At 42.3% G+C, this 18,075-nt stretch overlaps 1 protein-coding gene across 2 annotated transcripts in view; it reads left to right on the top strand.

The window, feature by feature from the left end:
- Positions 1–18,075, top strand: part of LOC140453080 (11-beta-hydroxysteroid dehydrogenase type 2-like) — a 59,715-nt gene that overhangs the window by 9,813 nt on the left and 31,827 nt on the right. The window contains exon 3 of one of the 2 annotated variants that reach the window (XM_072547468.1): positions 2,715–2,900. The exons of the other annotated variant lie outside the window; for it this stretch is intronic. Coding sequence (XP_072403569.1) covers positions 2,715–2,900 — 186 coding nt within the window. The remainder of the gene's footprint in view (positions 1–2,714; positions 2,901–18,075) is intronic. 2 annotated transcript variants of the gene reach the window in all.

Genomic DNA, 18,075 nt, shown 5'->3' with positions numbered 1-18,075 from the left:
GGGTACATACAATAATTGGATACTTGCCTATCACTTAAGGACTTTTTAAAAAATTCCTTGTTAGCCTCATTGCAGGAAATGCAAAAGAATATTGATTTGTTTACTCATTGTTATTGTCATGACACAGTGGTGAACCCCTCTGTTAATTAAACTAAACACACAGAAAAGCTCACCTTGCCTTGTAATCTGTTACAATGAGTGACCGAGAACTCCCAAATTCCACTATTTTAACAAAAATAGTATAAATAGCTCATTCAACTCTAAGCCCCCCTTTCTCTTAACTGCTTATTATCTGCATCCAACTCTATAACAATATACTGTACCAATAAACATTAAAATTACATCAACTTAATTTCAAAACCATGTGGTCTCCAGTGTCTGTCGTCGTTTGGGTGAAGATTTCCCATGGTTGTATTCTTTCTTTTTACAGTGAAGATGTTTCATATGAAAAGGTACCCTTTTGATAAAGTGTTTCACTCTTTTGGGTTGCTCTCTCATGCTCGCGCTCTCATTCTCTCGCTCTCTGACTTTCAGTCTGCCTACTTTTCTGTTATACCTACAACATCAGATCGTCTCATTGGTTTGATGTTGGCAAAACAATAAATTCACACTCAATTGGGTTTCGGTATCCTGGGATATCATTTCAACTGGTTAAATTCAAATTGTTCTCAAAATAGTAACCAAAACCCAGGTACCCATTTAACAGCCAAACGTTATATATTTTCAATTTTCCAGTACACTCTGGGACTGCTAGTTAGTCATATGACAGGTGTTTGTAAGCTCCCAGTGCATAACAGCATTCAGTCTCTCTTAAAGGTATGGGAAATGTCTTCAACTTCGTAACATGATCGTATCTGTTCGAACAAAGTTATATGGTTACACCTAATGTTAGAATTCTTTAGCTAAGTTATGAGCAGTTTCTTTCTCATCACTTTTATTAGGCATGCTTACCTTTTTTATCCTTGGATGTCTTACAATGTGCTCATTCGTCCCATATTCCAAAAACTGCTAGTTTCTGTACCTGTCATTCAATTGTCCATGTAATAATATGGAGGCTGTTTTTCACTGTCTGAGACTGGTTTACACTCATAATTTTATTTGAATCTGTTCCTCTAATACTTATAATTTTTTTTGTACATAGATCAATCTACAACAATTTCAGAATGTTTATCTATGATGACTTGAAGGATCTTAACTAAAACTTGTTAGTATTGCAACTGATTTAATTAATGAATCTCTCGAATTATTTATTCAATGTGTGAAAGGTTCTTATCTGTATCATTATGTATAAACAACTGGAGCTGCATATTCTATCTCGGTTCTGTTACCTTGGGTGTTCAGAGTTACAATTTGTTCTAACTTCTGTAGGCTACATCAAACAAATATTTTCCCAAGCACCCTCCGATTACTGGTATCCATGTTCTGCTGCTTTAGCCATGTGCAGCCATCGGCTATTTTGTGCTGTTCCGTCATGGGCAGCGCATACACACCCACGTAATCTAACCCCTGTCTCAGTGCATCACTACTGGAGACCTCATTTATGCCTTTTTTTTACTTCTAGATGATTCCAGTGCAGACCTGGTTGGTCTTCAATGTCTATCCTTTGTAGACCTGAATTCATCCAAAACCCTGATCCCTGTGGCTTGAGTCACATCGTGCCTGTTCACTTTATCACCTCTGTTGTCACTAATCCATATTGATTCTCAGTTAAACAATGTCTTGATTTTAACTTTTCATCCTTGCTTCCAAATCACTGCATGGCTGCACGTGAACCTCTCTGTAATCCCCTCCAGCCGTATAAAACTCTCCGATATCTCTGCTCATTGAATTCTCTTGTTGCCACAATTTCAATTGTTTCACGGATTAATAGCCACAACTTCAGTTGCCCAGGCCCTGTACCCCTTTTCCTCTCAACTTCATGACCTCCTTTTAAAATCTAACACTTCAACCAAGCTTTTGGTCATCTGATCTAATGCCCTGGATTTTTCTAATATTGGTTAAGTAACTTTGGAGTTTCCTGATATAAAACCTTGTTGTCCTATTTAAATGCTGCAGCTAATCTTTCCAAGGGAAAAGCCAATATTTAAACTGCATGGGAGGAGAGTGCTGCTTGGTTGGCAATTAGTAGGCACAATGTTCTGAAGGATACACATTAATGCTGACCAACAGTTCATTTCTCGGCTCTGTTTAATCTAGACAGGTTGACTGACTGACCATGGTATTACCCTGAGAAATGAACCAACGAATGACCCAGCTCCCATTTTATTGAGTTGAAATCAACATAATGTGTATGCATGTTCTTTTTTCAAATAACTGTCCTGTGCATCAGTATAATGCTGATTAGTGAATACCTTGTGCGCTCCAGATAGCTAACTCTTGTTTATGATACAGGAATGACAAGTGTATAGTGTAGGCAAAGTTCATGGTAAAACTATCACTGACACTGAAGCATTGTCCTGACCCTCATTCTACTAAATACATGGGATGAATTTGATCTATATTGAAACTATGTAACATATAGTGTGCTGAAGACTTGGAATAAGACACCACCTTTAAAAAAAATGTTCAAGTTTCTAGCAAAGTTTGAAGATTATTTTAAATGATATGGTTGAATGTTATCTTATAAAACCATGTTTTTTCCTCCCAAGATGTAACAACAATATATGAAATAAAAGTTATTTCAAAAGCAAATTATTTTTCTCTTCTACTTCTAGGACTCTTTGCATTAGTTAATAATGCTGGTGTCATAATCCATATTGGTGATGCAGAAATCATTCCAACAGATGCTTACAAACGATGTATGGAAGTCAATTTCCTTGGAACAGTCCAAGTTACTAAGGCATTTTTACCCCTTATTCGTCAAGCAAAAGGAAGGATTATTAACATTTCTAGTCCCTCAGGTATGTTCACTTCAGAGCTGGCTGCTCTAAAAATGTAAGCAAATACTGCAGATGTGAAAGATGGACAAAAGGTGCTGGAGAAACTCAGTTCTGGTAGCATTTGTAGAAAAGGAAAGAAAGTTAACATTTTGGATTGATTTGTAGTTCATCTCCAGAGCTGAGGAAAGATAGAAATGTGAAACAAACACAGAATGCTGGTGAAACCCAGCAGGTTTGGCAGAATCTGTGGAGAAAGAAATGGAGTTGACATTTCGAGTGTAGTCTGACACTTCAACAGAACTGAAAGTTCTCTGGGTTTGTTTCCAATTTGCAGCAACCACAATATATTGCTTTAAAAGAGAAATGTGGTAGATTTTAATGCCATTGAATATAGAAAGTGCAGAAACCAAAAGATAAGGTCTGATATAGGGAAGAGGGCAGGAGAGATTAAATGAGAGAAATGTAGTAAAGAAACAGTTTTTTTTAAAAAAAAAACTAAAATCATTGTAGTATAGAGTGTAATTGGGAGAATAATGAAAAGCCCTGTCTGAAACCAAAAATGTGAAATCATGATTCTGACTGGCACATGGTGAAAAAGCAAAATGAAAATGGGAGGCAGAGTTCATGAGCTGAAGTTTTTGAACACAACCTTGAGTCCAGAAGGCCATAAAGTGCCTAAATGAAAGATGACTTGATGTCCTTGAGTGTGTCAAGCTTCACTAGAACACCACAGCATGCCAAGGACAGAGGTCTCAGCATGAGAGTGAGCTGATGAATTAAAATGATATGCAACCATAAGGTCATGCTCATACCTTGCAGACTGGGTGCAGAGATTCCACAAAGTAGTCAGCTAACCTCATTTAGTCTAGACAAAAGTGAAGACTGCAGATGCTGGAAACCAGAGTTTAGATTAGTGGTGCTGGAAAAGCACAGCAGATCAGGCAGCATCTGAGGAGCAGAAAAATTGACATTTTGGGCAAAAGTCCACCACTCTAATCTAACCTCATTTAGTCTCCCTACTGGACAGCAAGCTGTGTTCTGAACAGAAAATACCATAAATTAATTTGCAAAACATAAAAGTAAATTACTGCTACACCTAGAAAGAATATCTTGGGCCAAGGAACAAGGAGTTAAAAAGACAGGCATTACTCCTGCAACTGCATGGATATTGGCCATTACACAGGGGCAAGGTGTTAGGGTGATTGAGGTGTAAGCCAGAGTGTTGCTGAGAGAAACAATCCCTTTGGAATGCTGATAGGGTCGGGGAAGATGTTTGGTATGACATCGTCTGACAAGGTCAGAAATGGCAATGGATGGTCCCTTGACTGTAGATGATGGTGGGGTGGAAAGAGGACAAAGTGAACCTTTTATCACCATTCTGGGAGGAGGACAAGGAGTGAGAGCAAAGTGTTGGAAATAGGTCAAACACATTTGAAGGCCTGGTCAAGCACAACTAGGGAATTCTTGGTTTGGGGTAAAAGATTTTTCAGAAATGCTGTTGTGAAGGTTTGCATCATCAGAAATGATGCTATGGAATTGTGCACATACCTTTGTCAACATTGAAGTCCTATGCTCACAGCTTCCAACACATTCCAAGAAAAAACAGCATGAGAACTCTGACTGAGATGAATACCTTAGAACTTGTGCCTGGATTAATCTCCCAGCTGAGGACATAAAGAAACGTGTAGCTGCCAAATATGATATCCTTCTGGAATGAACTGGCAGTTCCCTCCAGGTTATGTTACAAAAATTGTAAAAACATCATTCACAGTGGTGACTGTGTATTTGCTTGAGTGCTGGATCTGCAGTTGAAGACACCATTTCCAATTCCAGTAGACATTCGTGTTGCGGCAAGTATTTTCTAATGAACAGGTCATCTGCAAGTTCTATCAAAATCTAAAGGTGAAAAAGCTTCTGTTCATCACCTTTTGAGTGGCAGTGCATTGATGAGCAAAGTAACAATTGTGTTAGTGAGTAAGAAATATGGATGAGATATTGGAAAACAAAATCTAGCATAAAGCAGCTAGATGGCAGAAATAGATAACTTTGAAATGTCTTATACTGGTTTGTATATCTAAAAAGGGAAATCAAATACAACCCAGTTTTATGGAATGTTTTTTGTTTACTTTTTTCTCTCTGAAGGCAAGTGAGTTTTAGTAAGAAACCTATAAATTACACTTAAAGATACAATTTATAGAATGTAATTTCTGGAATAGACTCTTGGAGAATTTCCTAAAGTTATGAATTACAAAGAAAGAAAGTAGCAAAAACTCCCCAAGGACCGCTTCAAAACAAAAATAAATAAGCTACTATCTGCTGAGCAATAATGGCTAAGATCTTCTGATCTTCAGAAAGTCAGAGACCAGATGTATCCTGAGAAATGGACGCTGGGGTCACTTGGAAATCCTGATGCACAGAGTATACAGTAATTGCCCAGGCTTCTTAAACCTCAAGTTGGCAATTATCATGCACCTGGAACCCTCCAGCAACTCAAATCATCAGAATCTTCAGAGGATTCTGACTTCCTGCCTGTCTACTTTGGATTCTCTAACCATGCCAACCAGATTCATTCCTCCCAGTGACCAACCAGGTCTTACCCTCTACCTGTCTTCACCTCTCCCTATTTCACCACCCTGCCCCCTGCCACCCCCTTTATCTGCAGCTCCCCCCACACCCACTCCCAGTCCTGAAGAATGGTTACACCTGTAATGTCAATGTCTGCACCTCCTAATGCTGCTTGGCTTGCTGTGTTCCTCAGGCCTCCTGCCTGTTTGCTTTGCTTTGGATTCCAGCTTCTGCAGTTTTTTTCTCTTACCTCAGTAGGTAGTCAGGAAATGTTCAAGAAATTATAGTCCACCCTAACTCCTGAATAACCATAAAACTGAGCCTCAATCAACCCACTGAACCCCACCCCCACCACAACTCAGTTATTCCCACTGACTACCCCTCCCATCCTCCACCAATACCTGACCACCTCCTCTTCCCCAGGCACCTTCCAATCCTCCATCCCCAGTCAGTCACTCACTCCCACCTCCCCAATTTTAATTTTTTTTAATGTGAAAGCTAGAATTAATTTAGATCTGTATTGTTTATTCATTCTAGGTGTGAAAATGAATGAGATTAACATTTCAAACTTTTTATTAATTATTTTTCCCTTTAATCTTGCATGGCATTACAAAAATAAGAATGTAGTGTTCAGGAATGTAATAGAATATTATCATTTCAAAAGAAAACTTATGACAAAATATGACAAATGAAATATTTAGTCTGCTCTGGGCTACTTACTGAATTCCTTTTGGCTGGTTCAAACCCTGTGTTGATATTGTATATTCTGCAAATTCAGAGAATATACACAACAGTCTGGTATGTGCACAGCATGTATTAAGCAGCTTGTTGGCATTGGCAAATACCTTTTCAATCAAGCCAAAGAATTGTTGATTCTTAGTAAGATAGACAATACAGCGGACATTGATATGAAGGTGGCCTTTTTGCTTTGAATGAAAAACCTTTGATGGGGTTCCCATGTGACAGTGCAGAAGTGAAGTGGAACAATTCCATAATATCAATAAATAGGAAGCAAAAGAGTGAAATATTAGCTGATTTGGAGTTAACGGTGCTGAAGTCATTAAAGTGAAGTGATCTGCTTTCATTAATTATAAGAGAGATCTGAGCAAGAAGACACTGAATGCACAAAATAAAGTCCAACAGACTGCTTAGTGTTGTACCAATGACTACTAGTGACAGTTTGGCTAGAATATCTAGATATCCTATGACACAGGGTGGCTAGGCACATGTATATTTGGATCAAAGAAGCAACAGGTCTGACCATCATTGCAGTGCTATATATCAAACCCATGGTGGACGAGTTTAGCAAAGCAGTTGACTTGTTTGCCAAGACAAAGTTCAAGGTGCTGAATGTAGGTCATTCAAACAGAAGTGTAGCTAACCAGAACTGCTGCAGAACCTGTCTCTGCTGGAGGGATGAGGCAGTGGCCATGGTTGGCCACTGTATACAAACAATGGATACAGGTATGTAAACCTGTATACAAACAAGGATCTGTCACAACTCTCGATGCATTTCACTGCTGAGCATTGGCCGGGGGGGGGGGGAAGAGAGAGTATTTGCTTATGTTGCCCTCATCAGGCGGCAGATCCTGGCATCTGTCCTGAAACCCAATGTGATTTCGCCAGCAGATGAAACCCAGAAGATCGACAATTGCCTTGGTCCCCTCCATCAAGAAGCTGAGGAGAAATATCATGAACAAGGAGACCACTATATATTGCCTTCATCAATCCCACAGAAGCATTTGACCATGTGGGCTATTTCAGCTGCTGGAGAAATGTAACTGTCTGCCAAGCTGCTCAAATGTGATTGCCACTTTTCATTGAAACACACTGGGTAAGGTCAGCTGGGACAAAGCACTCTTTTTGAGATTTTCAGTGGAGTCAAATGGGATTGTATTCTGGCACTATCATCTCTGTTATGTTCTTTACTTTTGCTGCTGTCATATATCTTCAGCTCAGTGACAGTGTTTACCAACGTAAACATCCTGATGGAAACCCATTCTGCTTTGCTCACCTTCCGTACAAGACAAAGGTGGGCCAAATCTAATTGGAAAATTGTTCCGCAGTACTCAAGTTGTGGCCTTCTGTCCGGCTGCAACATACTCTCCCTGCTCTTTTAATCCATGCCATGGCAAATGAAGGCAAGTTATCATCTTAACCACCCAATAAATTTGTCCTGACACCTCCAGGGATCTGTCGACAAACATTTCCAAGATTCCTGTGTTCCTCTGTGCTTCCTGGTGTCTTGCCATTCATTGAGTAGTCCCTTGTCAATTTCCTTCTTCCAAACTGCATCACCTCACGTTTGTCAGGGTTAAATTCCATCAGACACTGATCCACTATCCAATTATATCCTCCTGTAACTTGATATCTTCCTTCACGCTGACAACCACCTGGCCAATCCTTGTTATCTTGCTGAAATCCATATAAACTACATCAACAACCCTACCCTCATCCAAACACTTGGTCACCTCCTTGAAAAATTCTACCAGATTTGATAGACGTGACATCTCTCTGACAGAACCATGCTGATTTATCCCTGATCAAACCTTGGCTCTCTAAATAGAGTTTAATTTTCTCCTTTACTATTTTCTCCAATAGTTTCTCTACCACTGATGTCAGACTCACCTGGTCTATAATTCCCTGCTAGCCTTCCAGTAGAGTGGCACAACATTAACTGCTTTCCAGTCCTCTGTGGCCAAAGATGATTCAAATCTTTGGGTCAGGGTCTTTGTAATTTCCTCCCTCATCTCCCACAACAGCTTGGATACAATTCATCCAGACCTAGGAATGTGTCTGCTTTTAAAACAAAACCTCTCCACTTCTTATATTAACCTGCTTAAGATCTTCAGTCATTCTGTACTTGCACTCTCATTCTCCTGAGTAAAGACAGGTGTGAAATACCAATTTAACACACTCCTGCGATCCTCCAACTTCCTGAACAAATTGTCCCACACTATTACTTTACCTCATTAAATTAGCAACTAATTCTCTTGTTTAATAAACTTAGACATAGTAGAGCTGATATTGTGCGGTGACTACAAGTTTTGGGAATCTGTGGAATGCATTACAATTTAGGACAGCCATTTCTGTGGTAAGGGTCTGAGTTGGTCAGAGCTACTGAGCTGATGTCTGACTTAGACACTGTAGGGCATCAAGGAGGGAAAGCTTTACCTCGGCCCTTTGTTCTGGGGATCAATCCTATCATTTAGGTTAATAGACCTTTATAACTGCTGAGTGGTCAGGAATGGGAGGGTTTGACAATGTCAGGCAGGTGTCAGGGTGCAACATGTAGTGATGCTGGACCAGCAGATAGATTTTACTTGCTACCTAGGCTGAAGAGAGCAAGGACTACAGGGTGAATAAGCAAAATGAGAATGGTGCAGGATGGCATTCAATGTGAGGTGCAAATATGAATATGGTAGTACAAGGAGACAGTATAATTGGGAGGATGGATACTGTTCCCTGTGACTGGGATTCCAAAAATAGTGTTGTATGCCAAGTGCTGGGTTAATGACCCCTCCTTATCTGCGTGAGAACCAACCATGTAATAGAATTAGAAATGATATCTTTGCTGACAAAGTTTAAGGGGTTGGGGTCCAAATTAAAATGCACATTCTCAATAGTAATTATCTCTGGATGTTACCTGAACCTATATCAAAGGCATTGGGTAGAACCAATGAGACAATTAGGAATATTACTCAAAAAATCTTGTCAGAAGAAGGCGTTTCAATTCATGGGGTACCTGTACCAATACTCAGGAAAGAGCAAGATGTTCTGTTGGGTTAAGCTCCACTTAAACTTGGATTATAACATGTTGGCAAATGTAATTCTACAAATTAAGAAAGGTGGGAAAAACAAAATTGGGAACTCAACATGTCATCAGTCATCAGAAAAGTGCTGAATTTAATTATTTAAAGAAGTATTAACAATTGTTATGACTGGTCCCTGGGTGAGAATCTCCAGTTTATGATCCCGGGTCTTATTGTGGTGTCTTGCCAGATCATAGGGGCTGCTCTCATTAGAGAGAAGTGACTAGTAGTGATTTAACTTGAGAGACACCAGACCTCCGGTGAGGGAAGAGGTTGAGAAGGAAAGTCCTTCATTGTAACCTCAAACCAGTGATGGGAATTGAAGACACACTATTGGCTCTGTAAACCAACAACCCAGCCAACTGAGCTAAACCAATTCCTATCATCCTAGGTGAGCAGGGAGGAACTAGCCCCCTTTATTCAACCCATTCCCTCCCATTGGGCTGTTATAGGGGAAAATCACCTGCCTCGGAGTCAGAGTCAGGGTTCAATGACAGTTTATTGTACAAGGAAATACTGGAGCTCCGGGGGGAGAGAGAGACACCAACAGCACAGTGGTCAGCTGTGATTCTTCACTTCCTCTCCAGAGCACATGTCAAGACACTTTTTTTTTTATACATCTTGTACAGTAGATCAGGTGAGATTATTGTCTTTGTAACATGGTTTGTTTGTGGCAATCATTGCAGAATCGTTGATAGTTTCGATACAGTCATTCAGTTCCAGTGCAGCCTTTGTTAATTTCAGCGTGGTTGTTGTTCATTTCAATGCAGACATTGAAATTGACAACATCTGTGCAGAAGTCCATTACTGTAGTGATGGGGACTAATCGCTCTTCCCAAGAGGGGTGATTATTGCAGCCCTGGCTATGAGCACTTTGTATTGAGTCCGTGACAAGCTGTTAGCAAAGACGTTGGCTGGACCCAGACACTTTGGGTAGTGTATGTTACTTTGTGTATTATCTGCCCTACCCACCTTCAACTAACTGACTAGGTTGTTAGTGCATTGTGCTGGCATTCTAGTGACCCCAGGCAGTGTCTGTATTTTCTCTGCTGTCTCTCTCCATATTGTGGTCTGGCAGTCATCTTGTGTCCAGTGGCCAACTGATGGCTCAGCGGCCATCTTGTGTGTCCATGTGCCTCGTGTCACCCTGCCCCGTGCTATCTCCCACTTCAATCCCCTCTTTATGGTCAAGGAGACATCTCCTGCAGACCACCCAATTTACATGCAATGGTAGGTCATCTCTAGGGGTATCATGCAGTGCAGGTTTCATTGGGGGCTCTCCAGGTTGACATTTGTTGCTGGTACAGTTCTCGTCAGTAGCGCCCTACAGCAAAGTCTTAAACACCCATGGCCCACACTGCATTCATGCTGGCATGCTATGAGGAGAACTATCCTGTGTACCAAATAGGGTCTCCAGGATTTACTTATCAACCAGTTTAGCCAGTTGTCTGTGATGGTGGCTCCCTGTCAAAAATTACATAGTTGGTCTCGGATATTCTTGGTTTCTGTAATGTTATAAGGGGCATCAATAACATGGGTGATACAATTGTCACCAATAATGGTATAAACTCACCCTTGCTGTGCTATTTGATAATCCACCACATAACGCATCTGTAGAGTCTGAGTTCAGCCAGTTCTGTATTAATTGTTTCCGGAGCTTTTTGAGGAACTATTGCCGAAGATAGATAGATAGTCAGGCCACATACAAGGTAATTTTGTTTTTTAGTGCTGATAACCCCTACAGTGCCCCCCCCCCCCCCCCAAAAGATAGAGATCCCAAAAATCCATATCCCAATGATGACCCCAAAGTGATGGGGACCTCCCAGTCAGCACCGAACTCTTGACTGATGGAATGGGTCACTATCCTTCTGCGATAGGGATGGTACAGTAAGGGGTGCAATTGTCCCTACTGCAACCAGGTTTGGGAGGTCTGGGGTATCTGTCGTGTAAATCCCCTTAAGTAGGAAAACCAATTCCTTCGCCGATCAGTAACATACATTGTACTGTCCTTCCGTCTGTCTGTCCACTCATGTTGTTCCTGATCCCCTGAGTCCCCCCATGAGCTGGTAAGTATCGAATGGATACGTCCATGTAGCAGAGCTGACATGGGTGTCATTGCACTGACCAGGTATGAATTGTCTGCCAGCACTCATATTCAAGCATGCCTGCTGGTTGCAAGTGCAGGGAAACTGTCCCATGGTGACCGTACAGTGCTGATAAGTGCACGGAGTCTGGACGCATGGGTCATATTTGGGAACCAGGGCATAAACTGTCTGTGAAACGGTTAGTAATACCAGGTTTTAACTGAGTCTTCCCTTCCCTCGGCTGGGGAGCCCGTCCCCATGGGCCAGTGGTCCTGTCCAGCTGCACACACCTAGTCCCCATTTGTATTTCCCTCTCTGCTGTTTTACACAGCACTCCCGAGGAGTCCACACTGGGGTGGCCACAAATGGGGATTCCACTGATGGTGCCAGTGGGTAGCAGACAGTTCAGTTCTCATGCAAGCTCAGTGGGTTTTATAGAAGAGATTAACTTCAAATCCTGACATGCTCACAACAGTTGCGACACTTAAAAACAGTGAAATACATTCAGACATAACTTTATTTTGACTGATTATACATTTTGCAGTCAAAGTCTTTGTGTCAGGAGGTACAGTCCTGCTTCTGTGTGGTTTGTTCAATTGGGTTTTCAGTACTCCCCCAGGATGACCATCTTGTCCACTGTACCTATTTGCACCTGGGGAATGGTCAATGACATTAGTTTGGTCACAGGAGTCTTTAAACGGTTTTAGTTGGGTCCAATGCTTCCATGTGCCTTTTCCTTTAATGCCCAGGTGTCCCCACTTATTACCACGTTGTATGGCCCATTCCATTTTGGGGCAAAGCCTGGTTTGTCGGGCAATGCTCGCATTCTGACGCGGTTTCCTGCTGCTGGGACCTCTAGGAAGATTTCGAGTTCCCCTGCCTTGTCCTTTTTGTCATCTTTATCAATTGCAGATTTCTGCATCCCTTTCAGTCGGGCACTTAATTCTATCGCAGCACCTAATTCTGTCTTGTAGTGGACCTACACCAGTGCCACCTGTGATTATTGTCTCTGGCAATAGCATTGCTTGTTCGGTCATTAATTCAAATGGTGTTAGCCCAGTTGCCTGATTTGTGGTCGCTCTTAATCTCATTAGTATGGCTGGCAGTGCTTCAGCCCGTGTTCTGCCTGAGGTTTAACATCCCTGGGGGTGATAGCGGATGTTAAACTTGTCTAATGCCGAGTAATTGGCAGACAAGTGTTCATGACCTTACCTGCGAACATGTGTCTCTTGGACTGAGTTGATCTGGAGGGGTATATCCCACCAAGGGATTACCTCCTCTGCTAATATTCTGGCTATAGTAGTCGTAGTGCAGTTTTTGGTGGGGAATGCTTCTACCCACTGGATGAATTCATCTATGATGACCAGGAAGTAGATTTCCCACTGGAGGGTGGTAGTGGCCCTGTAAAATCTATCTGAAGGTGTTCCCAGGGTCCCCTAGGTCTGGGCTGATATCCCATCCTAATGTTTATGGGTCTCCCTGGGTTATGTTGTGCACAAACCATGCATCAGCAGCAGTACTTGCCACATCTCTAATTCCTTCCACCACCCCTCTCCTCATGGGCTCTCCCATACAGGTAGAGGCTATGATGCACTTTGAGCAATGTGTTCTGTATACACGCTGGTGCTACCACCTTGTCTGCTCGCCTCCAGACACCATCCTCCCCTTTGCCCCCTGCAGTTTTCATTGCTCTCTCTTCCTGCAGGGTGTCCTCTAGCTGCTGAATTTGGGTAGTGTCTTTCGTGAATTCAATAGTGGCTATTGAAGTCATGTTAATGGCTTCTTGCTCTAGGGCTTTGAGCTGCTCAGTCTGCTGCCTGGTTTCCTTTGAATTTTAACCAATTTGGGCGCTCTTTTGATGACCTTTTATTTTTATTACTGCAACCTCTTCTTTGGCTATTCACTGGCATGCAATAGTGCCTGAATTCTTAATTGGTGTCTGATAGGGGTTCCCTCGTGGTGGTGAACCCTCTTCTACCCCATGCCACCATGTAGTCTTGGAATACACCAAAGGCATATTGACTGTCTGTGTGTGTGTATATATATATTCACCTTATTTTTTTCCCTCTGCTAGCTGCAGTGCTTTGGTGAGTGCTACCAATTCCGCTATCTGTGTGGACTGACTTCCATCAATCCTCCCGGACATAACTGTCTCTAACTTATTTACCACAGCCAATCCTGTTCGGGGAGAGCCTGCTACGTATTTTTGTGACCCGTCCACGAAGAGGGTCTCTGTGTCTGGGGGATGGGGTGTGTATCCTTTACTCTCTCCCCATCTTCACCCCCATCTATATCTCTACAGTTGTGCAGTTCCCCTGTGTCTAGAATTCCCTCAGCTGGGATTTCTCCCATATCCCAAACTATTACCATGGACTGACTTGGGGATAAAAGAACTACCTCCCACATTCTCCTTCTCATTGGAGATAGGGAAACTGACGGCTATGTTTAGCATCTCTGAGAGTGTTTAGCGTGGAGGATGATGTTCCCTGTCATTACTATGGGCTTGCTAACCCTAACGGCCCAAGCAGCACAGTTTTAGGCTGCTGGGCAACCCAGTGACTGCTGGCCCTTCTGCAATTGAGTAGTACCCTATGGGTCTTCTCCTGCTAGTGTGCTCTTGGGTTACCACTGCGAAGTAAAACCCTCCCTCATTATTACAGTGGATGTGAAAATCTTTGCTGAGATCTGGCAGCCTTAGCCAGGGGGCCAAAATGAGTCCAGTTTTAAGCTGACTGTATGCCTCCTCCTCGTGTTCTGGTCCCCAGGTTACATGTTCCAAGGCAGGCTTGCCTCCTTTAGTTGACCTCTGGGTCCGCCAGCTACCTGTCTTCACTTGTCTGCTGGGCAAGCTGCCCAGACCAGCTAGTATATGTCCCTCAGGTGTACTTGGTGCCCTACTCGTACACTATCCACTCTTCTCAGAAGAGTGTTTGCAGTCTGGGACTGTAACTTGCCCAGGGAGGCCATAGTATGCTGCCTCTACCCTGGGCTGAATGGCTTATAATTCGCTTTGGGTTGTGATTCTGTCTCTCCTCTGATAATGGGTGCTGTTGCACAATTCATTCAACAAGGGAGCAGTTGGTCCCTGCTGGATGGTTTTTTAGGAGGGGAGAGTGTCCATTTCTCTCTCCTGTTGCATTCTTTCTAATGTAAATTGTAGATCTTTTATCCTGCTCTCCAGCCCTTTAACTTGTTCCTGGTCCTTTCTCCACCTACTCGTGGAAGCACTCCCTTGTTGGCTAATTGGTATACTAACATTACCCCTATCTTTTTAGTTTTTTTTTTCCGTTTCTGTTGATCTATTCACTCTTTGTTGTGCTAATGTCTGGGATGGGACCCAACCACTCTTCTTCTTTTGCTCTGTCAACCCTTGTCTCAATAAGGGAACCTGCAGTGTCCCCCTTGAAACTTTGATCTGCCACTTAACAGACTGTGTACCCCTGGATACCACCAATGGTAAAGTGTTCCGAACCGATGGGGACTTCTCTACCCCCTAGCCAATAATACTGTCCCAGCACCATCGATATGGCCGTAGCAGCCTCCTAGCAAGGTGTGCTGTCTACTGGTAGGACTTCTCTACCCTCCTGGCCACCTTTACTGACCCAACGCCTCATGATAGGCCCAGAAACCTACCTCTAGCCCGGTGTGCTCTCTACTGGTGGGACTCTTTACCCTCCTGGCCACTGCCACTATTCAAGCTCTGACATTCTACTACAGACTGCACAGTTACTGCCTTTACTGTTTGAATTCATGTATCACTGGGCATCTGAGTGCGTCCAGGAAAACCTACCAAACAGTGAAATTCACAACTGATCTTGGAGGAACCTGTGTGGGAAAGGTCACAGCACTGAAACAAATAAGTGAATAGTTTTAAGTGTAGCCTTGCTGTAAATCTACAATAGTGAGTATAGTGGGTTATTTCTTGATTGTGTGTTTTATTGAGATCTGTCTCTTGATTACATTTTTAAAATATAAGCCAGAAGTATTAAGTTAGCCTGAAGCTGTGTTTTGTAGAGCAATAAGACAGTGCTATTTTCCGGGTCTGCAAATTGAAAGGAGCAAAAACAGTCTTCGGCAGAGTAATGTACTCCTCTTGACAGATGTGGGAGTTTCGAGAGAGTAGAATCATGGAGTCCTAGAGATGTACAGCACGGAAATAGATCCTTTAGTCTAACCTGTCCATGCCGACTAGATATCCCAACCCAATCTAGGCCCACCTGCCAGCACCCAGCATATATCCCTCCAAACCCTTCCTATTTATATACCCATCCAAATGCCTCTTAAATGTTGCAATTGTACTAGCCTCCACCACTTCCTCTGACAGCTCATTCCATACACGCACCACCCTCTGCATGAAAAAGATGCCCCTTATGTGTCTCTTTTATATCTTTCCCCTCTCATCCTAAACCTATGCCCTTGAGTTCGGAACTCCCCCAACCCAGGAAAAAGACTTCTTCATCTGTTTACCTGATTCATGCCCATGATTTCATAAACCTCTATAAGGTCACTCCTCAGCCTCCGACACTCCAGGCAAAACAGTCCTAGACTATTCAACCTCTCTAATACAAATCCTCCGACCCTGGCAACATCCTTGTAAATCTTTTCTGAACCCTTTCAAGTTTCACAACATCATCTTTCCGATAGGAAGGGAACCGGAGTTGCACACAATATTCCAACAGTGGCTTAACCAATGTCCTGTACAGCCGCAACATGACCTCCCAACTCCTGTACTCCATACTCTGACCAATAAAGGAAAGCATACCGAACACCGCCTTCACTATCCTATCTACCTGCGACTCCACTTTCAAGAAGCTATCAACCTGTAATCCAAGGTCTTTGTTCAGCAACATTCCCTAGGACCTTATCATTAAGTGTATAAATCCTGCTAAGGTTTGCTTTCCCAAAATGCCACACCTCTCATTTATCTAAATTAAACTCCATCTGCCACTTCATAGCTCATTGGCCCATCTGGTCAAGATCCTACAGTAATCCTAGGTAACCTTCTTAGGTGCCTCTACACCTCCAATTTTGGTGTCACCTGCAAACTTACTAACTATACCTCTTTGTTCATATCCAAATCATTTATATAAAATGACGAAAAGTAGTGGACCCAGCACCAATCCTTGTGGCACTCCACTGGTCACAGGCCTCTAGTCTGAAAAACAACCCTCCACTGCCACCTTCTGTCTTCTACCTTCGAGCCAGTTCTGTATCCGAATGACTAGTTCTTCCTGTATTCCATGAGATCTAATCTTGCTAACCTGTCTTCCATGGGGAACCTTGTCAAAGGCCTTACTGAAGTCCATATAGATCTTGTCTACTGCTCTGCCCTCATCAATCCTCTCTGTTACTTTTTCAAAAAACTCAATCAAGTTTGAGACTAGATTGGGTTGGGATATCTGGTTGCTATGGTTGAGTTGGACTAAAGGATCTGTTTCCATGCTCTCTATCTCTGACTCTATTCTGCCACTGTCTGTGGGTTTCCTCCAGGTGCTCCAGTTTTCTCCCACAATCCAAAGGTATGCAGGTTAAGTGAATTGGGCAGTTTAGTGTGGCCATAGTGTTCAGGGATGTGTAGGTTAGATGCATTAATCGGTGTTTAATGTAGAGGAATAGGATAGGGTAATGGGTCTGGGTGGGATACTCTTCCGAGAGAAGTGTGTGGACATGGCCTGTTTTCACACTGTAGGGATTCTATGATTCAAAAGTGCAGCTTTGTTTCTGACAATGTGCCATTGAGAAGAGTGCGGGATCACTGGGCAACCTAATGTATACATGGGTTCCATTCAGCACATCACTATAGCCACTTAAACTTTAAGCTGCCTCCTCAGTTAAGTGCTGAGAATCTTTAATGGGAACGGGTAGACTGTAAGGTGGACCCCCATGGCTGAAAATGAGACTTAACAAATTTTTAGCTCCAGGAACTCTAAATATAAATGAAACCCAAGTTCAAACTTATTCTTTTCCTTGATTCTAACAGTATAGACTATAAATTTTAATTTTCAATTTGAAATCTAGCAAAGCTTAATATTGAAGAACCATTTAATGGGGATTATATTTTAGTGTGTTTCAACAAATAGCAAGAGTTATTAGTTCAAAACTCAGTCAGATATCATCTCAATATGCCCTTCTCTCCCTTTCAGCAATAACAAAACGTGTGTAACATTTAGTCAGATTGCAGCTTATGTCAGTGATCAGTGTACAAAAGTTTAAGGGGTGTAACTTTCTCGAGCCTCTAAACACATTCCTCAACGTTCTTACACCAATTGCAGATAATTCCTTGTTGCAATTCAGCTCATAAAGGACAGAGTTTATTGTAATGTGGTGGGGACAGAATAACTGTTCAGGTGGTTGCTGCTATGCTTGCTTAATGGCTCTGTATTTGCAGATAATAGAAATCCTCATTCTGAAAGTGTTAACAGTTAATCCATTGTGAATGTGTGGAAGGCAATGTATAGTGAGTGCCGGTCAAAATATGTTGGTAGAGAAACATTTTAATGAAAACTTAACTGTAAGCATAAGGAAATAAGTCCCTTATTTTTCTGAGACTCAGCAGTTTTTCTACTGCATTATTCTCAACAACAGTCCTGACAGATGGCTAAAGGGCTCTGGTACCATCTGTTACTACACCATCTGGCTGACCGTCCAATATAACAAGGACACAGGCATTGTCCTGTACTCCTTCCAGCACAAACCGCTAAATATTTTTCAAACAGGTCATTAAATCACAAGTTG

Source organism: Chiloscyllium punctatum, chromosome 26 (assembly GCF_047496795.1).
Source record: "Chiloscyllium punctatum isolate Juve2018m chromosome 26, sChiPun1.3, whole genome shotgun sequence".
Classification (NCBI taxonomy): Eukaryota; Metazoa; Chordata; class Chondrichthyes; order Orectolobiformes; family Hemiscylliidae; genus Chiloscyllium; species Chiloscyllium punctatum.
The sequence above is the reverse complement of the archived record's forward strand: the minus strand, read 5'-3'. Positions and strand labels throughout refer to the sequence as shown.